Below are 25,352 nucleotides of genomic sequence, written 5' to 3' on the forward strand. Positions count from 1 at the left end.
ATAATTATAGCCGTTCAAAGTAAATTTCTCATAGTAAAATTTCTATCCATAAGAAAATGCTAAAGAGTCTTCTAAAAGTCCTAATATTACTGATTATCCAAAAAGCATAGATTAGTTAAATTATTCTACTTCATACAGAAGAAAAAGCTATGAAAAAAAGCATTTAAGAAATGAACAACTAAAGAAGTGAAATCAAGCTCCTACATCTGTAGTTTTCAACTGAAAAGCAGTTGTATATGAGAAACAGTTTCTTAAATAGTCTGGTCATTATGTATTAAACTGCTTGAATTACTTCTAAGTCTTTTGAAACACTGTAAGACAATGTGCCCTATAATTCATATTTGATATTTTACTATTCAACAAAGTAGTTAATCCACTGAAAGACTTGTCTACATATTCACTGTGCCTATATAATAAAACAAACAACAACAGAAATTCAAATATATCTCAATGACCCCAGGGCAGGATCAGTTTCACCTGAAAAGCAGAGAAAAGCCAATGGACCAAGAAGCCCATGCTGTTCTCTCAGTAAGAAAAAAAAAAACAAAACAAAAAAACTGCAATAAGATTTTTAATGCTCACGTGTAAACAGAACTTAAGTTAGCTTATAAAGAGACAAAATGACAGTTTTCTGGCTTACCTGCCTCAAGCAGTACCCCACAAATCCACTTACCAACAGAGAGACATATCAAAACAGAATTCTATGCCATCTTGCTGCTTAAAGCTCAGCAATGACTCCCCAGTGTTCTCAGAATATAGTTCTAAAATCCCTGACATGGCTCAAGCTTGATTCTGCCCAGTTCCCAAGCTCCTTCCTACTTATTGCCTCTTATAATGTATCTAACAGCTTGCTATTCCCAGCAAACTATTTTTCCTCTTACCTTTTTTGATATTACTTTCATATCTTTCCTCCTGCTTCATTCTCAGTCTCTTTGCTGCTTCTTCCTATGTTTGAACTCTAAATTTTTCAAGTCTCAACTCTGGTCCTATACTCTTTGTCTACCTTACCAATTTCACTCATTAACATTTGCTTCCTTGATTAGAATGTTTTCTTGATAATGTTTATAGCTATCTGTAAAGCTATCTTTCTTGACCACAGCAAGCTCCATCTTTGCCTTAAGATCTTTGTACTTGCTATTCCTTTTTTTTTTTCATAATAATCTGTCTCCAAATCTTAGAAGGATTGTCTCCTTATCTTTATGTCTCAGCACAAATGATCTCTCTCTTAAAAGCTTTCCTATGATAAGCACCACCCTAACTAACAGCCCCTTGTTTAGCATACCGTTTCTGTAGCTCCTCTAAACAAGCTCCCTCTTACAAACACACTTACATACACATACACACACATGTTCCATGAGAATAGAACACATCCACAGCTGCATTCCAACTCCTACCACAATGCCTAGAATGTATCAGATGATCTATAAGTAAGTATCTGTCAAAGAAATAAATGAATGACTCTGTGCTTTTTCTAAATGCCATAGTTTATAATCATTTCTTCTTTAATTCTTTTTACTAGACAGATACATTATTTTATTCACCTTTAAATTTTCTTTTATATCTTTCAACCTATTACATAAAAGTTTATAATTCCTTCCACAAAGAGGTACATACATTTGATGAGGTAGGAAGTAGTGATTGAACCCAGGAGTGCTTTACCATTGAGCTACATCCCCAGGTTTTGTTCTATTTTATTAATTTTGAAACAGGGTCTCACTAAATTGCTAAGGCTGGCCTCAAACTTGAAATCCTCCTGCCTCAGCCTCTTGAGTAGCTGCAATTACACATATGTGCCCCCATATCAGGCAGTGTATTACTTTCATTCACCATTAAATTCACTATATGACTTTAAGTCTATTGCATAGTAGGGACACATAAAAGTTTGTGTACTGACTTGAATTATTTCTTCTTCTGGTCTAAAAACAATTTAAATCAGCCATAATATGTTCATAAAATTTTGGCTTCCTTATTCTGGGCTCTAGCCTTATGAATACTGGTTTTATGAATCTTTATCCCTTTTTCATATGTCTTTAATTAAAAGCTCTTCCATCGTGTGTGTGTGTGTGTGTGTGTGTGTATTCATAATTCAGCCCTACCTCCATAGTTTAGCATCCTAAAATTACAATTCTGAAGGTAAAAGCATGAATTATTTAAATTTATTCTTACATAATATCCTTATTCACAATAATATCCTTAAACACAATATTCTTATGTCCCATCACAAAACAGACTGCAAATGCTTCTGAAAACAATATAAACATTACCTTTATTGTTTTATTATGTAAAAACAGCATCAAAAGTCTGATCATCTTCAGACAAGATTGATTAAATTATATAAACCTTTTATAATGCTAAGATTACATATTTCTAAATAAGTACATAAAACTAACTAATTAAAAAATCTCCAGTAGGATAAACAATAATAACTTTAATTTGGAATTCTTACCTCTGGCTTCTGTTCCTGCAGCTTACTGTACTGTAAATTTGCATCACCTATTTCTTCCACAGACTGTGGCATAACTGTTAAGATTTCCATAGCCTCAGTAACAAATGTATCAATTTTATGTAAATGAGCTGAGTAGGTAACATTGAAATATAAGTCACAGTATTATTATCACAAAAATATTTGATTATGTCATTTCTAAATCCAGAAGTGTTAGAAGTAATCACTACATAAAATGCATTAAATCCTAAATTATTATTTGCTTTCATACAATAAAATTTCAAAATATGGAATAAGAAAAACAATTTTTCAAATAAAATTTTGTTTCACATTCCACTTAAAATTTTTGAAAACAGTTATTAATAAATTTCACTAACAATTACAAACATTTTCAGTCTTTTAAGTAATATGCTAAAATATCTCAATTTGTTATTTGAAAAGAAGAAAATTCATTATGCCAGAATTCCCTACCTTTCTCAGTAATATATGCAACAAACTTATTCTAGTTTAAATTCTAAATAATAAAAATATCTTCAATCTTTAGAGCAGTAAAGAAAAAAAATGAAGATTTTGTTCTTTTTACTTTTACATGACAGCAGAGTTCATTTTGATAAAATTATACATGCATGGAATATATTCTATTTTAATGAGGGCCCCAGTCTTGTCGATATACACAATGGTGGGACTCAGAATGTTGTATTCATATATGTACATAGGAAAGTTATGTCAAATTTTTCCACTGTCTTTAAACTATTATTTAGAGAATTTTTTCATATTTTCTACTTCAGTTTTAATTTTTAATCATTGAGATTCATATTTTATAACTATCACAGAATATGTCTCTACATCAAAAATGAAGTTAACATTAAAATTAAAAATTGTTTTTACCCTGGATGGATTTCTTCAAAGAAAGAATAAGCATATCAAATAACTTCTGGATGAGATCATCAATCACAGTCTTCACAGGGTTGCAATTAATATTTAAACAATCAACCTTGACAGAACTGAAAAAAGCCAATGAACATATGTGACATGAAAAGACTAATTAAAGGAAACAACCTCCTTAAAATATTATAATAATTTTGTAAAAACATTTAAAAATGTAAGACAAAAGTATTATTCTGATCTTTAAACACATTAAGATTTTAGCTTTAATTTAGCAAAAATGCCTTATTACCACTATTCCGAAGGTTTTCATTGAAAGATTTCATTACAACACTAACTTTTAATCATCTAATGTATTAGATTTTTAAAAAGCAGCACATTATGAACCACAGAAAATTCAACAGAACATGTCAAATATCTCAAGCTCTAATTGCCACGGCATGTAAATATGTAAATATTTATAAAATAAATTCACTATACTGCAGCAAAAATTAAAACAACAATGATAATGAAAAGAAAAAGATATATAAATAATAGATAAAGATTATTATAGCACTAAAATAATAATTGAGATACCATTTTATACCTATCAAAATGATACAAATAGAGAATGGTTAATTTGCATTTTCAATCATGTAGGCAAAACAAAAACTCTCAGAAGTGCTACTAGAAGTATTAAATAATTCAAACTTTGTGAAGAACAATTTATATATCATATAATTTTAAAATAGGGAATTTCTCTGATTGTTTAAATGCCAACATTAGAAGTTTTCCTAAGGACTCCAAGACTTGTATACAATTATCTTCATGAAGGCATTAACTGTAATAGTGAAAACTTAGAAAAAAATCTAAGTGCAATAATAACTAAATTATATATCCATATAATTAAAAATAATATTTTTGAGGATAATAAATAATATGATAAAATATTAGAGAAATTATTTTTTTAAAAAAACAGGTTACAATATGATTCAAACTTCCTAAGTATATGTATGCAATGTTTTGAATAGAATTTGCCCCCCAAAATTTCATGTGCTGGAAGTTTAGACCCCAGTGTGGTGATGAGAGAGGTAATGGAGCCTTTAAGAGGTTTGACCTAGTATGAGGTGATTAGATCATGGGCAAAATGCGGCCCTCAGAAAAGAGTAATGCTGGCCTCAGAGAGTCAATTATTATAAAAGGGCAAGCCTGACCCTAATCTCTCTGACTTCATGTCTTGATATATGATCTCTCCCTCCCATATGCATTCTCACCACCATGGGGTCCTTACCAAAGCCAAGACAATGCCAACACCATTCCTTCAAACCTTGAAAACTGTGAGGTGAATAAAATCTCTTTTCTTTTTACATTACCCAACCTCAGATAGTTTGTTATAGCAATGGACAGTAGACTAATACAACACACTAATATACTCAAACCATCAAATAGCTACTGCCATTGTATTTTTCAATATTTTTTAAATTTATTTTTAAAAATATACCACTTTTTATTATAAAAAAATTACGCTAATTCTTTTCATAGTGTCCTTAATGCAGATTGTAATGTTCTAAACAAAGAAAGTTGAATTAGACTCACTCATCTGAGGAAAGTCTCCTATTTATCTTAAATTATGCAGTTTTAAAAAAGATGTAAAAATTTTGGCCAGAAATATTACTTAGACAGATATTTTCCCTTTCCAAACCACAGAGCCAGGGGAGAACCTCAGAAATCAAGTTATATGTGTTAAGTATTCACAGTTATAACTTAAATATGATTTTCCTTTAAAGCTTTATTAATTTTTTCTCAATCATCAACTAGTTTGAAAAGCCTGAACTACAGTTTTAGCCAGCAAAAAATATAAGTCAAAAAATTATATGTATTATTGGGTTTTTTGCTAATGGATTAACATAAAGTGACATAATTAGAGCAAAGAAGTCATAATCTCTGACGGTTGAATTCTATGGACATTCAACAAGACTAATATTCATCTTTCATTTGAAAATATTTATAATATATAACTGAGATTCCATTCAACCAAAGAGAGAACAGAAAGATATCTCATTGTATTTCAAAGATACCTACCCAAAAATTATATCCTTACTATATACCATCTTAAATACATCACTAGGTGTAGCTTTTCTAATCTTATGCCTTCAAAAATTACCACTGAAATAAGTACCTGTGTATGTGTTTGTATGTGCATTTATGTGCATGTTAGCTTCGATGCATACACGTTAATTTATTAGCAAGAAATAGCAAAATGGAATGTGGGACACACATTCTTTTTTTAACTTTGGCAAGGAAGCATAAAGAGAAAAGCTATCTACAGTAAGGAACAAATAGAAAAGGTAGCAGCAAAATTCTTGAGTAGTTAGACTCGTTTTGAGTGCCAAAAACTTAATTTGATTAATTACTACTGGTCTTTGAATGACTGGTACATCTGGAATATCTTTATTCTGCCATACAATTCATTGTTTTCAGACTGACCTTCCAAAAGTACAGCTTTGATATAGACACATTCCTGTTTAGAAATCTTCAAAAGCTAATCATTAGGGGCTAGGGCTGTAGCTCAGTGGCAAAGCACTTACCTATCATGCATGAGGCACTGGGTTCGAGCCTCAGCACCAAATAAAAATAAACAAAATAAAGGCATTCTGTTCATCTACAACTACAAAAAAAATTTTTAAAGGAAAAAAAAGCTAATGATTATAAAATGAATCCCCTATTTCAGAATGTAATACTCTCCCAAATCTGTACTTCAATCTATTTTTCTCAGTATAACTTAAATCATACCTTCTCTCACCTTCCATCCTCATTTCTAGGTCTCAAAATTCTAATTCAATTGTTACTATTATAACAAAGCTTTCTCTGATTTTGCCCCAAATGAATGAGTGTCATCATCCTCTGAATTCTCATAGTATTAGTTCAACCTCTAATAAGGAATATGGACTATTCAATTTGTTATTAATGACAATTAAAAACTAACATTTACTGAATTTATATCCTGTAGCACTAATTTATATTCAAATAACTAATTTAACTTGCAAAATACTATAAGATAAATAAATACTATTGATGCATTTTATTTTTTTCTCAAGATAGAAGAGAGAGAGAAGAGAATTTTTTAATATTTATTTTTCAGCTTTTGGTGGACATCTTTATTTTATTTTTATGTGGTGCTGAGGATCGAACCCAGTGCCCCACGCATGCCAGGCGAGCATGTTACCGCTTGAGCCACATCTGCAGCCCCTACTGTTGCATTTTAAAGCTGAAGATATTTAGCTTCACAATTTTAATGACTGTCAAAATCATGCAGCTAGTTAAGAGCCATCTTATTACTCCTCACTGTACTTGACTTATTAAATGTACTTGTCATACTGCATTACCAGAGAGTAAAGCAACTTGATTTCAAATTCACTCTTCTTTATTTTGTACCCCTAGAACACAAGGTTTTTGCATGTTATAAATGCTCACCAAATCTTTATTAAATAATAAATGAATTAATAAAGGTGTTGTCATCTTTTGTAGGTAATATATACACTATTACATGAGGCCTTTCATGGAATGTTTATTGCCAAAAAAGTTCCAGTGGTGGGAATTTCAGATAAGAAAGGGGGACACATTCTCAAGTAGCTAAGTTAAGAGAAACCCTTCAGAGATTTTTATCCACATTTAAAGTAATACTTAGATGCAGCACTATGTTGTATACTTCCTAAGGCTTTTAAAAGGGAACAGAACAATACAAAAGTAGAGTTAAATACCATTAGTTTTGTATACTATAGTATGCTCTCTCCAGTAGTTCTGGGCTGATGCATATCAATTACCAGATCCTAATATCAGAAATAAATACAAGCCTCTTCCCCCAGTCTTTTCTACCCAACTAGATGCCAGCCAGCAGAACATCTAGAAGGGAAGCTTCATTCATTCTATGTAAATCTCCACCCAAATAATACTCAAATGTCAAAGTAGAGTTCTATAGGAAAGAACAAGCTGATTTGATTTCAATCCCACTGAAGAGAAAGTACCCTTACTATCCATGTCAAAAACTCTTATGAGGAGCTGGGGCTGTAGTTCAGTGGTAGAGCGCTTGCCTAGAACATGTGAGGCACTGGGTTCGATCCTCAGCACCACATAAAAATAAATAAGTATATTGTGTCCATCTACAACTAAAAAAAATTTTTTAAAAACTATTATGATACATAAATATTACATTAACCTTGGAAGTCGTTCCACTTCTTTCCCTTTTGTTTTCAGTGCTTTAAAGTTTCTCTCCCAATCATGTACAGTAAAAAGATGCTTATCCACCAGAGCTTCCATATCGACTTGCCCAATTACAATCCATTCCTATTTAAAGAATAAAAACATAATTTTAAAGAAATAGAACTAATAAGTTGATATTTAAAAGATTAAAATCCAACCATTAAGACAAATAAAATGAAGAAAATGTGGCCATTCAGATAAATGTCAATTCAAATAAGTAAGTGTAATGATCACTACATAGACTAAAGAATGAAGAGGGGGAAAAAAAAGATTCAATATGAAAATATAATAATCATACACTTTCTAAAGAAGTTAATAACCTTTCTTTAGATTCTCTTCTCAAATTAGATGTACATAAAATACAAAAATAAAATCACTTCTGTAAAGCCAAAACTCACTAAAATTTACAAATCTGAAAGTATCCAGCCTTACCTAGTAGATTCTAGAAATTTAAAATGCATAACCACTGCAGAGGGGTTGGGATTGTGGCTCAGTCATAGATTGCTTGCCTAGCATGTATGGGGCACTAGGTTTAATTCTTAGAATGACATACAAATAAATAAAAAATAAAGGCCCATGACAACTAAAAAATATTTTTTAAAAACACTGCAGAGGCAGTTAAGGAACTGAACAAATTTAGTAAAATGTCTTCAGTATCAATACAAATGAGTCATGAAATTGGGGCTTCAAAGTGGAGTAAGTTGGTATGATTCACTAAAGCAGTCATGCTCCTCATAAAGAATGACAAATCAGGGACTCTGGTTTGCCATATTTTAATTTAATGCCACATAAGATAAATTATTAACCTGTACTTTTAATGTTAATTCAATCAACTGAAAGATACAATAGAAGGATGAAAAATTATATGTTCTGTACCTTATGTTGATGTAAAACAGCTGATAATCTTCTAAACAAATCTTCTGCTTTGCTGTAAATAGTAAGAAAACCACTTGCATTTCTATCAATCATAATAGAAAAAATAGATTCATCTCCTGCATCACCCACTCCTTTAAACTGATTTGGAATGCCAATGAATCTCTTCATTTCTCTGTAATATTTAGCCCGAATTTCTTCAAAAGGGGGCCTGAACTGTAACCGTCCCTGTCTGAAAATAAAATATAAATTTAATTACATATATTTATAATTTATATTTTAAAATATAAAATATTAGAAAATTATAAATTGAAAATTAAAGTGAAGTTTTAAAATATCTTACTTGTAAATTAAGTCTATATTTATTTCAGGCAGATTCTCATTAAGTGCTTCTAGGCCCATCTGATACTGATGTTCCAGAGCTTTATATAGTTGATGGTTCCAGTGCTGCTTCCATGCATGCATATCACTTGCTTGGAATCCCTAATATGTTACATTCACATATTTTTATTTGAAAATTATGTGACAGAACAGATTTTTTATTTAATACTTTCATGTCACATAAATTACACTTAAAATTAAAAAAAAAACTTATTTTAAATATTTTAAAACATGCAACTCCTTAATTGGCACTTTTAGTGAATTTTCACAGCATCAAATATGAAAATATCTAATCTCATGCTTATAAAGGTCAGTAAAAATTAAAAATTAACCTAATATTAAACGGATTTCATATCTGTACTTTGTTTTATAATGCAGTACACAAACAAGGCTTATTTTATGAATACTTTAGTCCTCATGTTTTTCAAAATTTTTTCAAATTTGTTTCAATTTTTTCAAAATTCCCATCAAGTATAGCTCATCTTTTCTCTCCCTACTCCCTAAATAACCTACTGGATATTTAAAAATATGAAAAATTTATTTTATTAGAGGGATAGCTTACATATTATTTTTGTTTCTACATAATCATAATTGTATCAATTCAAATACTTTGGGGTTTCTCTATATTGGGTACTAAGAATTGAACCCAGAGGTCCTTAGCCACTAAACTTTTTATTGAAAGACAGGGTTCTCACTGAATTGCTAAGGGCCTAGCTAAGTTGCTGAGGCAGGCTTCAAACTCATGATCCTCCTGCCTCAGGCTCCCAAGCCACTGGGATGACACATGGGTGCCATCACACACAGCCCGGGGTTTTTCTTAAAGTTCTAAAAACTGAAAACATCTAAGAGAGCTAATTCATATTCAAGTAAGATCCCACTATCAGCTCTTGTGTATCAGGTTCTGTGCTACTTGCTGTATATACATCATCTTATATCAAAATCTGAATAAAACTTGAGTTTTATCCTCCCTCCTAAAAAGAAAAAAAATGTGACAAAGAGTTCTTTCAATCATTAGGCTTCCATCTAAACTGTGTTCTACAGATGTCAAGACCACCTAAAAGATAAATGATAGATGTTTAAGCACCAAGTCAGAAAAACAACAAACTCTTGAATTAAGGGATTAGGCATTCCATAAGACAAACAGATATTGATTTTTATATTTTCAATAGAAATTCATTGTTAATTTATAGACTTTATATATAATTCAGTCAAATAATTCTAAATTTGATAAGAATTTATAAGCAAGGATTTAACAGATACCCTTCTGAACTCTCATCAATTCATATATTCACATTCTGAAAAGATCATTTCAAAGTATTGACACAAAGTAAAACATAATCTACCTGTGCTTCTACACTTGCTAAGCCAGTTCTCAATTCTTGTAATCCATCTTTCCAACGTTGCTGCTGCCGAAGTAGATCAATATTCATAAGAACGACCACCTATTAAATATTAAAGCATAATGCTGAAGGTGTAGTTCAGAGGTATAGTACTTACCTAGCATGTACAAAGCCCTGGGTTCAATCCCAGAAACACAAAAATAAATAAATAATTTAATTCTTTTTTTTTTTAATTAGAGCATTATAATCTCAAAAGTGTTGATGGAAAAACAGTAACTTTTCTATAGAGAAAACTAACAAGGCACTATCCTAACCAAGTGATCAAGTATGACTCAACCTATAAGAAATATTAACACCTGCCTTGTGTACCAAGAAGGGCTAAATATTTCCATAATATTCCTGTCAAAATTGCATGATAAAATATCATATAAACCTAAATTGAGAGAGACTCCACAAATAACTGACCAGTACTTATCAAAAGCATCAAGGTCATGAAACAAGGAAATACTGAGAAGGAAAAGAGTAAAGAGACTCGATAACTGAATGCATACTAAGAAACTGAATTTTATTCTAGAAAAAAAAGTTAGTAGAAATACTTGTAAAATTCAAAAGTCTATTTCCTGGTTTTGATAACCATACTAATGTAAGTTGTTCACATCAGGGGAAGCTAAGTGAAGTATAAATGTAAACTCTATACTATTCTTGCAACTTTAAGTCTCAAATTATTTCAAAAATAAGACTTTTAAAATTGTGTCCTAAACTGGGCGCAGTGGTGTACACCTGTAATCCCAGCAGCTCAGGAGGCTGAGGCAGGAGATCGTGAGTTCAAAGCCAGGTTCAGCAAAAGCAAAGTGCTAAGCAACTCAATGAGACCCTGTCTCTAAATAAAATACAAAACAGGGCTGGGGATGTGGTTTAGTGCCCCTGAGTTCAAGTGCCACTTATACACCCCCCAAAAAAATTGTGTCCCAATTAATTTCATAATATATATATATATATATATACCTTTTCACAAAATGTAGTGTGCCATTTTCTCAGTTTTCTATTTTCAGTAGCAAGTCTTTCAGCAGCATTTTGAAGCTTTTGAATGTAGCCTTCTAATTCTTTAGGATTATCCCAAGTAATTTGTGACTTATCTCCACTTCCTGCTTTTGAATTCTATGGTACAATAAATTTCATTTAGTATTTAGATAATTTCTTTTTTCCAAAAGATTTAATTCTATATCATAAGCTCAATTATCCCCAACGCCAACCTGCAATAAAAAAAATATAACTGAGTGTGGTGGCGCAAGCTTGCAAACCCAGTGGCTCAGGAGGCTGAGGTATGAAGATCACAAGTTCAAAGCCAGCCTCAGCAATGTAGTGAGGCCCTAAGCAATTTAATAGGACTTAGTCTCAAAATAAAACATAAAAAGGGGTGGGGATATTGCTCAGTTATTAAGTACCCTTGGATTCAATCCCCAATACCAAAATATTTAAGTATATAATAATTTCTATAAATTATATGGTCCAGGCAAGATTGAGTAGCTCTGTTTCTTCCAGGGTCTCCCTCTTATAACTAAAAACCCTTATATATAATACAGCAAAGAAGCATAGAAAGATTAAATGGTAGAATGAAGAGAACAGGTAGTCCAAACATTTTAGGAATTAGGTAACAACATACCTCGGTTTCCTTACTGTCTTCTATATATTCTGGATAAGACTTTGGAGAAGACTAACTTTAAGAAGTATTTTCTCTTGAGACAAAAGGTTAGGAAAATTGTGAGGAATGCACAACATACAGTAGCCAAACACCAAAGGAAAACTACCCCCTTTGCAGTTTCAGTGGGACCAAATGGATAACTGATTCTCTATCCCTCCTTGTAAAAGCAGGCCGTGTTCTAATTCCCATGCCAAGGTATTGTTGATGGGGCTAAAGAGGAAACTGGGCTTGCACATCCTGCTTGCAGGCAGTGAGTTAACACAAGTTGATGCCTCACTTTCACAGGAGGGAGGGAAAAAGGAGGCACTGAACTTTCACTCCTCTCATCTGCAATTAAACAGTGCAAATCAGTATTCCACTTTCATTAAAATGGTTCCTGCAGGGTAACAACAGGAAAAAACACACACACACACACACACATATATCCACCCAGAACTATTTTCTAAAATGTGAGGATTAAATATTATCAAGTATCATAATACCATGTCTAAATGACCAGGATATAATTGAAATCATTCATGATATCAAAAACTAGGAAAACCACAACTTGAATGAGAAAAGACAATCAAAAGATGCCAATACTGAAATGAATTTGATGCTGGAATAACCTGACATGAATTTTTAGGCACCCATAATAAAAATACTTCAATAAGCAATTAAAAACTCTCAGAACTAGTTAGAAAAAAAAAGAAAGAAAATTTTCAGAAAAAAAAATTGAAATGTATAGAACTAAAAAATACAATACCAAAAATTTTCTTTAAAAAAAACTTTATAATTAGACCCAACAATAGAGTGGAGATGTTAGAAAATAGAATCAGTGAATTTGAGGACAAAGCAATAGGATTCACCCAATGGAACAAGAAAGAAAATAGGGAAAAAAAAAAAAAGGATTCTCAGGGAACTCTGAGATAAAATAACTAATACACAAATACTGACATCCTAAAAGGAGAAGAGAAACTGAAATAAGTATACAAAGAAACAATGACTTAAAACATCCAAAATTTTGCAAAAGACAAAAACCTGAATATGAGTGAATCCCTAAAAGATCAAACTTAAAAAATCCTAAGCCAGATCACAATAATAATAAAACTTCAGAAAACTAAAGGAAAAAAATCAGTGAAATCTTGAAAGCAGACAGAGAAACAAAGTATTATTTGAGAGGAATATAAATCTGAATGATAATGAATTTTTCTGAAATCATAGAGATAAGCAAAAAGAAAAACAGCACTTTAAAAGTGCTAAAACAAAAAAAAACTGTGAAACATGAATTTTAAATATGGTAAAAATATCCTTTAGGAAAGAAGAGAAACAAAAACATTCCCAGATAAAGAAAAACTAAGAAAATTTGTCATTAGCCTATCTACGCTTAAAGCATGGCTAAAGGAAGAATAAACTGATAACCAAAGAAGCTTGGAACTTCATAAAGGAGAAAAGAACATTGGGATGAGAAAAAATAAATAAATATAGATAGACATATATTCAAAAATACACACACACACACACACACACACAAACTATCCTTCCCGTAAGTTCCTTAAATCTTATAATGTTAACTAAAGCAAATACTTAAGACAAATATATATAAGAGAGTAAAGAGACCTACAGAAAAGTAAGGTTTCTATACTTTAAGTGATAAATGGGAATGCAGAGTAAGTCCCTGAAATATAATAGCTGATGAATGAATGAAACTAAATAGTTATAATAAAGTCAATAGAATCTTCTGTGAATCAGTTTAAAAAGCATTTATTGAGTAATTACTGCATACCACTTACTGTTCTATTGCTACAGAGTATGAAAATATATCAAGTCCCTGCCTTCTGAAATTCTACAATATAACAAGTGGCCAAAGCTTTATAAAGAACCTTAGTATTCTTTCCATTCTACTCATATCTTAGCTTTGTCCACTATTATGTCTCATTTAACATACACATATATTTATTTCTCAGAAGGCAAGTTCAGAAAATAAGTTTTCAGAAATATCAACAGATGTTAATTTTGAATATATTTATTAGAGAAGAAAAAGTTACAACAACAAAATAAGCGAAATGTTATTTCACATTATAAATGAAACATTAAAATATTGTGTATTAAGTGAAAAAAGGTTAAAAATAATAAGAAATGATTCCCTATTCAAAAAATATACTTATAAAGGTATACATAGCAAAAGAAATTTAAAAGGATATATACAAACTGTTAAAAAATGACCATCTATTAGGCTTTTTTGTTGTTTACCTATATTCTTAAACTTTCCATTAAACTCGTGTTATTCAAAACAAATTTATTTTAAAAAAGATTTAAAACATCTACAATATGAATTATATAGTTGTCAGTAAATTTTTAGCCTGAGACTTATGTGCAGAAAAGAGTTAAGATCCATAAGTCTGACTTAAGATAGTAAGTTTGACTCATTCAAAAGGACTCCTTAAAAGATTGACCATTAGCTAGCAGGGTTTGGGAACTTAGATTTCTAAAAGAGTCCCACCACCTTAACTGATTGAATGATACCCAAACAACATGGTTTATGCTAAATAGTTGCTTGTCTTCTAGGAGTCTAGTAGTTTGGTATATACTAGGCAGAAAATGCCTATGTGACCGGCTCCCAATATAAACCTGAGTGAGTCGTTAATGACTTTCCCTAGTAAAAACATTTCACATATATTATAACTTGTTGCTGAGGGAATTTAACACTCCCTGTGTGACTCCACTGGGAAAGGATTTCAGTGACTCCACTGAAAACCAAGAAATAAGAATCACTTCACATGTAAAATCTAAATTATAAAACATAAAAAGTAGACCTACCTTAATTATCTGTTCAAATGCTAAGGCCGATTGTAACATCATTGGCCTTTGACTCTGAATCATTTGTTGATCAATAGAATTATAAAAATGTGCCACCTACAAAATAAAACTTTAGTTAACAATAATTGAAAATAAGTGACAAATTTTTTAGTTTTAATTTTTCTCCATTTTTAAGATGGAAATTATAGCTTTTCAACCATAAGATTAAACCAAAAATAAGTTTTTATATCAATATAGGATTTATTTATAAAGTAATATACACAATCAATGAACATAAGCTAAGTTCTTATAATGTGCCAACTCATGTCCTGAGGCTGATTAAACAAAAATAAAACCAGTTCCCAGGAATCAAACAGTTAACAGTCTCATAGAGTAAAGGACCAGTGAGGCATGTCAAATGCTAAAAAATCAAATTCTTAACTCCTATACCTCTCCAAACCTGCTCCCTCCTTTTTCAGTACGTATAATTATTTAGACATTTATAATTATTTATATATATATATATTTATACATGTATTGTTTTTATACATATATTGTTTTTATTCTCTTCCATTCCACATCAACAACATCCTATTACCTATACATTCAAAATATATCTTGAATCCAACCACCTCACACCACCTCTATCAATCCCCCTCTAATTTATTCACCCTCATCTCTTGGTAAAACAGTCTTCAAATTAGTTTCCTTGGCCAAATACGGCCTCTGATAGTTCATTCAAAGCATCCAGAATAATCTTTCTTAAACATGTATCACACTTCTTGCCTACTCAAAACTTAATGACATCCAATACCGTTGAAAATAAAATCCATAATTCCAAAACTCTTATTAAAAACCTTCCAATGATTTCCCAATAAAAAATGATCAAATGCAAAACCCATGCCTTTACCCAGCATATAAGATTCCACATAAACCAACCCTAGTTCCACCACAAACCTCTCTCTCATTGTACTGCAACAAAGGTAGTCTTATTATTTATTATTCTGTCCTACCAACTAAGGCTTCCCTAAGAAATTTTGCCTGTATCATTCCCTCTGACTGGAACAGTATTCCTAAACACATTTGCAGGGTTCTTTTGCTCACTTTATGTCATGTCTCTTCTCAAATGTTACTTCTTCATTGATGTTGGCCATGTGCACTCTATATAAAATAGCTGTCTTTGTTACTATCTCTTTACTAGGTTTTATCTTTTTTCAAAGTACTTATCATTCCCCAGAGTTGTATTACTTAGCTATGTGTTTGCTATCTGTGTCTCCTACTGGAATGACGGCTCTAAGAACAGTGCCAATCTGATTGCAAACATTAAACACTTGTTGAGTTAAAAAAAGAATCAACAAATTGAGATACCTACAAGGTACAGTGGTGGACAAAAGACATTGTCAACCCTGTTGAGAGAAAAAGAAAAGGTTCAAGGAATAAGATAAAGATGATAGCCTGCAGTGAGTATGAGGAGTCTAAGGAGATATTGTCTTAATTTTTGTATTCCAACACCTCACAAAATTCTTGGCACAGAGTATGTGCTTAAAAAAATAAATAATTTTAAAACATCCTCTTCTTCACACTGATATGCAATGAAAAATATACTTTATTTGGTGAAGAATACCCACTCTACTCATTTGGAACCACAAACGTAGGCCCAGGCTAGGAAAATAGTTCAGTGGCAGAGCACACACAAGGTCCTGGGCTCAACACCTAGTACCAAAAAATAAAATAAAAATTTAAGCCCAGAAAAAGCACAATCAGAATACAAGAAGCAAGAGAATATATAATAATTCAACAATCTGACCATACTGCTCTCTCTCCAACATTCTACTTCATACTCCTCACTCTAGCTAAATATATCTGCTCATAAATAAAGGTATACAGAAATACATTTCCTGAGTTGTTCTTCCAAAGGTAAATATAAATACTATATGACCATTCACTCATTTGTTGAGCCATACTGTGACAGACCAAATACTTAAGAAACAAAAGTGGCAAGCCTCTTTGCTTTTGCTTAAGTAATCACTCCAACAAAATCATCACACATTCCCTTGCATAACTGAGATTATGTGAATGCTCTTCAAAATTCACAACAACCATCAATTCTCTGCAAAGACTTAACTCATACTACTTCTATGCCTGTCCAGGAAAAGAATTGAATATTTCCCCCTCTATGCATTCACAGAACTTTGAACATATATAATATAGTATTTAAAATACATTGAATATTGTGTGTCTGCTTGTTCACATAACTGGGCTATAATTAAATAAATATGGGCTTTGGAGTCAGAAAGACTTGGTATAAAATTCTAGATTTATAACTTACTAACTACATGTAATTTTTATACATGTGATCTTTAATTATGTAAGTAATAAATCAGAGAATTAACTGAAATATAGTAGGTCCCCCTTTATATACAAGAGATATGTCCCAAGACCCCCAGTGAATATCTGAAACTGCAGATACTTCTGAACTCAAATAATTTAATGACTTTTCTATATTAACTAAGTACTTATCACATATCGTGGCCATAAATTCTGCAACTTGATGTGTGACAACAAAATTAGCACAAATTTCTTTTTCCTTCTTCAAAATTTCTGCATAAAAGATTAATCCTCTACTATATATCTTATCAACCTTAGCACATAATTTTTTTTCTTTCCTTATTAGGTTGAGAACTTTCACTTAAAGTTAGCACTTTACAGATTCTCTTTGGTACATCCAAATTGCTAGCATCATTATCCTTTTGCTTTGGGCCCATTACTAACCAAAATAAAGGTTAGCTGAATGCAAGCATTGGAACACCATGAGTGATCAGAACTGATAACAGAGATGAATTCTACAGGGTGGTAGCATTTACAGAATGGACACTGGATAAAGGGATGATTCGATCTTGGACAGGAAGAAGTACGATGGCAGATTTCATCATCCTACACAGAATAATATAAAATTTAAAGCTTAAAAATTGCTTATTTCTGGAAATTTCTACTTAATATGTTAAATAAAACTATAGGAAATGGCTACAGATCTATCACAAAGCCTAATTAAATGAGCATTCAAAGTTTAATTCATTCTCTCTCTCTAGACCAGTTAACCTCAACTGCAGCTGATTTATACCCTAGAGGACATTTGCCAATGTCTAGACATAGCTTTTATTATCAGGACTAAGCAGATACATTGGAATATACTGAGTACAGGCCAGGGGTACTGCTAAACATTCCACAATGCAGAGAACATTTCCCAGGGAAAAAAAAAATTGTTCCAAATCATTAAAAGTGCAGAGGTGAGAAATCCTGTGTCAGTCTATGATAGTTATCTATTCATTTCTCATTACACAATAACTAGCAGAGCAGGTGCTCAGTGAATTTTGTTGAATAAAAGAACAAAAGAAAGGTCAAAACCCAAGATATTGCTCCTGCCTTCTAGATAATTTTTCTACACTCTAACAGCTATTAATCAAGTGAAAGAAAAAATGAAAAAAAAACAATACAATGTAAGTACTATAAAATGATTTTCATATCAGAATATTAAACAATATAACAGAGAATATTAAACAATCAACTAAAAGAACACACAATAGAGAAAGTAACTTAAGTTGGAAACTGAACAATGATACTGGGTTTTTCAATCAGAGAGGACAGATTTTAGTGCATGGAAACATGCTCAGAGAAAGGCCAAGTTTCATATTAACAAAGTATAGTACTACATTTAGATTTAAATGCCCCCCAAAGCTCCATGTCTTAAAGGTTTGGTCCCCTGAAAGGTACTACTGGGAAATAGTAGATTCTTTAAAAGGTGGGGACCAGTGGGAGGTCTTTAGGTAAATAAGAGTATGCCATTGAAGGGAACTATGTGATGCCCTTGCTATGTCCCCGCTATCTTTTTTGCTTTAAGGTCATGAGGTAAGTAGTTTTGCTCCACCACATGTTCCCACCATGATATGCTGCCACACCACAGGCCCAAAAGCTAGGAACCAACCAATCATAGACTGGAACTTTCAAACTATGAGCCAAAACAAACCTTTTCTCTGTATGTATTAATTATCTCAGGTATTTGTCATAATGACAGAAGTTGACTAACACACATAGAATACACAATAGGGGAGAATATAGGCAGTGCCAAACTAATAAGTTAGTTGGGATGTGATTAAGAAAGGCCTCATCTGTCATGCTGAGGAGACAGACAATGAGGTGATAATATTGATCTTAAACATGTAAATGACATGATGGTGCTAAGGAAATGGCTAGAAACAAAGAACAATCTATTAACCTGAGAATTCTCCAATAATCTGCCCCCAGAAGGCAATCAGAGGACTCTACTTGGAAGGTCCTTTAAAAATTTTGCAAATAACATAAAAAAAGAGGGAAAAATAACAATATTCTTTTTTTCTAAATGTTTTTAGAATGAAAAGAAGAAAAAATTAAATTAATAAATTCCTATATAGGTTATAAAGCAAATTGTGTAAAATAATCATTTAGCAAGCCATAATTTCACAAGTTAATAATGCTATTCAATTAACCTAAAAAAATCAAAAGTAGAAAATAAAGACTTTATTGCATTCTAGTTTAATACAATGAACTCAGAGAATAGCCATGCTTTCAAAAACATAATTTCCTACTTGTTTAAGAATAATTGCTTGCTTGCAGAATTTCTGTGCAATGTTCGCAACTTGCTGTATTTTGGCAGGAATAACAAAGCCAAGGGCAGAAAGCTGACGAACTTCTCTTAGAAGAATCACCAAACGATCGGAATAATGCACTTTCAATGATCCATCGCTAGGATCCAATTCCATAATTCGACTATTAGCCTCAATACTACAAAAAAAAGGAATAATCTTTTAAGTTTCATGTTCTCACTCTTGACTAATGAAATACACAATAGGTTTTACTTCTCTGTAAGTCTAGTAGTAAAGTTAAAAAAAAACTTTTTAATTACAGGTTGTATGTTTGTTTTTCACACACTATCAATCCAGATTTTGGAAATAAAGTATAAAATCCAAAATATATCATCACTTTAATATTTCAAATATTAAAGTTTAAAGTCAGAAAAATCCATCCCTTAACAGTCAACTAAGACTCAAAAATGACGTATCTACAATTAAAGAAAGGTTTTTATTTATTCTCTAAGGGTAACTTGTATTTTTTTTAATGGTCTACTTTCTTCTTTAATACTTTTATTAAAGGATCAATGATAAAATAAATCTAAATAGTAAGAGTACAGACATTTAAATGTTTCATTCTTCTACCCATTGTTTCACTAAGAATTATCTTTTGTCTGTGGCAAATATTACTTGTGAGTACTCAAGTCATCATGGAATTGTGAAAATGATGAGTTAAATTAAACATAAGGTATTATGTTTTCATGATCTTTCTTTTAGAAGTAGATTTATATAATGCATATTCTTTCACAAATAATTAGGAAAACTTGCAAGTCTTAAAAAAGTAACATACTTTTGAAAAGCAAAGAAGAAATCTATTCCCCCTAATTAACATCAGACGCAACAAAGTATAATACAAAGTAGATACTTATTTTTAAAATGATGAGTTAAACCAAATTTTGCTTTACACACAGAAAGCCTGTCAGAAAACTATAATAGTGATTCTTTCTGTCTGTATTCAGGATTGATCTTCAAAATTAGTTTGTACAAATCAGCATTTCAAAAATGTGTTCAACAACATGCAGATGATTCCATGGGACAATACAGATTTAACACCAAAATAAAGGCAGGAGAAGAGGAGTTTCATTACCAAATAAGAAATAGTTTGAAAAAAGTTAAACAAGCTTTTCTACAGCAGATTTCAGATCCTTGGTAGGTTACCATACAGAATGGATCACCACTAGAACTACAGTTAATAAAACTATGCAAATATTCCCAAATTAGTTGACTGAAGAAACACTTTGCAGGGGGAGGGGAGGATTAAAGAAATTCTCATGTTTTAGGCTCAAATTATGAAGGGAAAAAGTTAAATTACCACCAAGTTGTAACCATTATGCCCTAGAACCCTTTGGTTCCTACAATATTCCTGTAGAGTCAGAATTTTTAGAAAAGAAAAAAAATAATTTAATTTAAGAAGCACCACTTTTGGCCAAATTATCCTCTGTATCGGTATAGATGAAATAAACAAAATTTTATATTGTGGATAAAGTTACTTTTATTTTTCATTTCATTTTTATTTTTAACTTTTTTGGACTACTAGGGATTGAACCCTCATGCATGTTATACAAGTGCTCTACAACTGAGCTACATTCCCAGCACAGAGTTACTTTTAAAAAGATGTGATCCAGGGCTGGGGTTGTGGCTCAATGGTAGAAAACTTGCCTAGCATGTGTGTGGCACTGGGTTCAATTTTCAGCACCACATAAGAATAAATAAAATAAAGGTCCATCAACAACTGAAAAAATATTTAAAAAAAAAAAAAAAAAAAAGATGTGGTCAGGCATGGGGCAAGTTCCTGTGGTCCCTGTTAACCTAGGAGACTGAGACAAAAGAATTGCAAGTCCAAGGCAGCTTCATCAGTTTAGCAACAATCTGTCTCAAAACTTAAAAATAAATTTTTTTAAAAAAGGGCTGGGGATGTAGCTCATTGGTTAAATATCCCTGTGTTCAATCCCCAATACCGCAAAAAAATATAATGATAAAAATGTTATTTACAGTTTAAAGACAATGTGTGTGTATGCACACAGTGCATATGCAATATTAGTGCCAAAAGGGAAGAAAAGTATATATGAAACAATGGGGAAAAAAGGAGAGAGAAAGCTAATTCCCAAACAGGAATTTGCAATTCTAGAGAAAAGACATTAGAAACAAATGGAAAGCAGGTGGTCAAACTAAATTATATCATCAAAGTTTCCAATCTTCTAACAAAAGAAATTAAAAGAACATCAAAATTAAGAACAGGAAAAGGCTAATGGATTAACTCCATCTTGCTGTTTGAATCAATGATATATGGTTTTAGATTTTACAGTTTAGTATATTTATACTTACCACAGACCAGATCTGGAATCAGACAAACCTGACTGAATTTCCCTGGACCAATCATCAAATTGTTCTTGTTCATATAGTTTAAACTGGTCTAAGAGATCTTCAGCACTTCGATGGAAAGATCGAAATCCTGACAGGTCAGACAAAAGAGCCTCTGCAATCTTGATAGTATCATCTACCTTAAAAAGTCAAATTACAGAGACTATGTATCATTTATATCCTAACAAAATTAGCATAAAATAAGGAGCTCACTTCTCTGATCTGTGATTCAGAAATCAGTTTCCCTTTCATCTGTAAACACTAAAACAAAACATTTGTCAGAGAACATAAGAATATCAATCCTACCATACTTCTGAACGATACAACCTTATAACCAAAACACAAGAGGATAGCCCATTCAAGTCAGAATTTGAAGGGTAAAATAAAGGAAAGTCAAAATATTTTTATGCTATTAGAGTATTTTTTATTTATTAGAGCATTATTTATTAGCTTTTATTAAAGCATTTAAATTATGGCATTTACCTTTCCTCCATAGCTATACAAGATTATTGTAGCACTCTGGAAAGCTGACTTGACAGAATCAAGCAGAATATTCCAGAAAATGAAACATCAACATATAAACTTGAATAAGTAGTACTATCAAAAATGCTAGCTTGCCAAAAACATTCATTGGAGAAGACAGCCTCTTCAACAAACGGTGCTGGGAAAACTGGAAATCCATATGTAACAGATTGAAACTGAATCCTATAGTTCAGCGCCTGCACAAAATTCAAGTCAAAGTGGATCAAAGACTTAAACACAGGCTGGGGATATAGCTCATTTGGTAGGCCCATGCACAAAGCCCTGGGTTCACAGGCACTAGAACAGAGACCCTGTATCTAATAGAAGAAAAAGTAGGCCCAAATCATCACCATGACTTCCTTAATAAGATTCCTAATGCAAAAGAGGTAAAATCAAAGAAAGCTTTTTCTCATCAAAAGAAACAATCAATAACATGAAGAAAGAGCCAACAGAATGGGAGAAAATCTTTACCACATGCACCTCAGATAGAGCATTAATCTCCAGGATATATAAAGAACTCAAAAAACTCAACACCAAAAAAAATAATAATAATAATAATCTAATCAATAAATGGGCTAAGGAACTGAACAGACACTTCACAGAAGAAGAAATTCAATCAGTCAATATACTTATGAAAAAATGTTCAACATCAGGTTGAAGTTGTAGCTCAGTGGCAGAGCGCTTATCTAGCATGTGTGAGATACTGGGTTTAATTCTCATCACCGCATATAAATAAATAAAATAAAGGTCCAACAACTAAAAAGTATTTTTTTAAATGTTCAACATCACTTGCAACTAGAAAAATGCAAATTACAACTACATTGAGATTTCATCTCACTCCCATCAGAATGGCAATTATCAAGCATACAAGTAACAATAAATGTTAATGAGGATGTGGGGGAAAAGGTATACCCATACATTGCTGGTGGGAAAACAAACTGGTGCAACCATTATGGAAAGCAGTATGAAGATTCCTCAGAAAACTTGGAATGATTAGTTTCTGTGTCCTCTATTCTGTATCACTGGTCTATGGGTCTGTTTTGTTGCCAGTACCATGCTGTTTTTGTTACTATTGATCTGTACTATAGTTTAAGGTCTGGTATAGTGATGCCACCTGCTTCACTCTTCCTGCTAAGGATTGCTTTAGTTATTCTGGGTCTCTTATTTTTCCAGATGAATGTCATGATTGCTTTTTCTATTTCTATGAGGAATGTCATTGGGATTTTGATCGGAATTGCATTATATCTGGATAGTGCTTTTGGTAGTATGGTCATTTTGATAATATTAATTCTGCCTATCCAAGAGCAAGGTAGATCTTTCCATCTTCTAAGGTCTTCTTTGATTTCTTTCTTTAGGGCTCTGTAGTTTTCATTGTATATCTCTTTCACCTCTTTCATTGATTCCCAATTTTTTGTTTTTTTTTTTTTTTGAGGCTATTGTAAATGGGGTAGTTTTCCTCATTTCCCTCTCAGAGGATCTGTCACTGATATACAGAAGTGCCTTTGATTTATGGGTGTTGATTTTATAACTTGCAACTTTGCTGAATTCATTTACTAGTTCTAGAAGTTTTCTGATGGAGCTTTTTTGGGTCTTTAGGTATAGAATCATATTGTCAGCAAACAGTGCTAATTCAAGTTCTTCTTTTACCATACATATCCCTTTAATTTCTTTCGTCTGTCTAATTGCTCTGGCCAGTGTACAGAATAGAGGACACAGAGTCTAACCCACAAAATTATAATTATGTCATATTAGACAAAGGCCCCAAAAACATGCATTGGAGAAAAGATAGCCTCTTCAACAAATGGTGCTGGGAAAGCTGGAAATCCATATGCAACAAAATGAAATTAAGCCCCTATCTCTCACCATACACAAAATTCAACTCAAAGTGGATCAAGGACCTAGGAATTAAATCAGAGCCTCTCCGTCTAATAGAAAAAAAGTAGGCCCTAATCTTCATTATATGGGATTATGCCCCAACTTCCTTAACAAGACTCCTATAGCGCAAGAATTAAAACCAAGAATCAATAAATAGGATAGGCTCAAACTAAAAAGTTTCTTCTCAGCAAAAGAAATAATCTGTGAGGTGAATAGAGAGCCCACATCTTGGAAGCAAGTTTTTACCCCTCACACATGAGATAGAGCACTAATCACTAGGGTATATAAAGAACTCAAAAAGCTAAGCACCAAAAAAACAAATAACCCAATCAATAAATGGGCCAAGGACATGAACAGACACTTCTCAGAAGAGGAAATTCAATCAATCAACAAATATATGAAAAAATGCTCATCATCTCTAGAAATTAGAGAAATGCAACTCAAAAACTATTCTACGATACCATTTCCCTCCAGTCAGTATGGCAGCTATTATGAAGACAAACAACAATAAGTGTTAGCGAGGATATGGGGGAAAAGGCACACTCATACATTGCTGGTGGGACTGCAAATTGGTGCAACCAATATGGAAAGCAGTATGGAGATTTCCTTGGAAATCTGAGAATGGAACCACCATTTGACCCAACTATCCCTCTTCTCAGTCTATACCCAAAGGACTTAAAAACAGCATACATACTACAGGGACACAGCTACATCAAAGTTTATAGCAGCACAATTCACAATAGCTAAACTGTGGAACCAACCTAAATGCCCTTCAGTAGATGAATGGATTAAAAAATATACACAATGGAATATTACTCAGCAATAAAAGAGTAAAATCATGGCATTTTCAGGTAAATGGATGCAGTTGGAGAAGATAATGCTAAGTGAAGTTAGCCAGTCCCAGAAAAACAAATGGCGAATGTTTTCTCTGATATAAGGTGACTGAATCATAGTGGGGTAGGGAGAGGGAGCATGGGAGGAATAGAGGAACTCTAGATAGGGCAGAGGGATGAGAGGGGAAGGGAGCGGGGAGGGAGTTAGCAATGATGGTGGAATGTGATGGACAACATTATCCAAAGTACATGTATGAAGACATGAATTGATGTGAACATACTTTATATACAGAGATATGAAAAACTGTGTTCTATATGTGTAATAAGAATTATGATGCATTCCACTGTCATGTATTTAAAAAATAAAAGCAATTAAAAAAAAAAAAAGAAAACTTGGAATGAAATCACCATTTGACCCAGTTATCCCACTCCTCAGTTTATACTCAAAGGACTTAA

General features: G+C 32.2%; 1 protein-coding gene across 2 annotated transcripts in view; it reads right to left on the reverse strand.

The window, feature by feature from the left end:
* The window catches only part of DYNC2H1 (dynein cytoplasmic 2 heavy chain 1), a 387,437-nt gene that overhangs the window by 348,306 nt on the left and 13,779 nt on the right, over positions 1 to 25,352 (reverse strand). For both annotated transcript variants that reach the window (XM_081279719.1, XM_081279718.1), the window contains exons 11-20: positions 21,631 to 21,806; positions 19,264 to 19,459; positions 14,663 to 14,758; positions 11,167 to 11,319; positions 10,165 to 10,263; positions 8,784 to 8,923; positions 8,444 to 8,672; positions 7,524 to 7,651; positions 3,332 to 3,447; positions 2,447 to 2,574 (exon numbers count right to left, since the gene is read on the reverse strand). In XM_081279719.1, coding sequence (XP_081135845.1) covers positions 2,447 to 2,574; positions 3,332 to 3,447; positions 7,524 to 7,651; positions 8,444 to 8,672; positions 8,784 to 8,923; positions 10,165 to 10,263; positions 11,167 to 11,319; positions 14,663 to 14,758; positions 19,264 to 19,459; positions 21,631 to 21,806 — 1,461 coding nt within the window. The remainder of the gene's footprint in view (positions 1 to 2,446; positions 2,575 to 3,331; positions 3,448 to 7,523; positions 7,652 to 8,443; positions 8,673 to 8,783; positions 8,924 to 10,164; positions 10,264 to 11,166; positions 11,320 to 14,662; positions 14,759 to 19,263; positions 19,460 to 21,630; positions 21,807 to 25,352) is intronic.

This window comes from Spermophilus citellus (genome assembly GCF_964194105.1).
Source record: "Spermophilus citellus genome assembly, chromosome: 2".
In the NCBI taxonomy this organism is placed as follows: domain Eukaryota; kingdom Metazoa; phylum Chordata; class Mammalia; order Rodentia; family Sciuridae; genus Spermophilus; species Spermophilus citellus.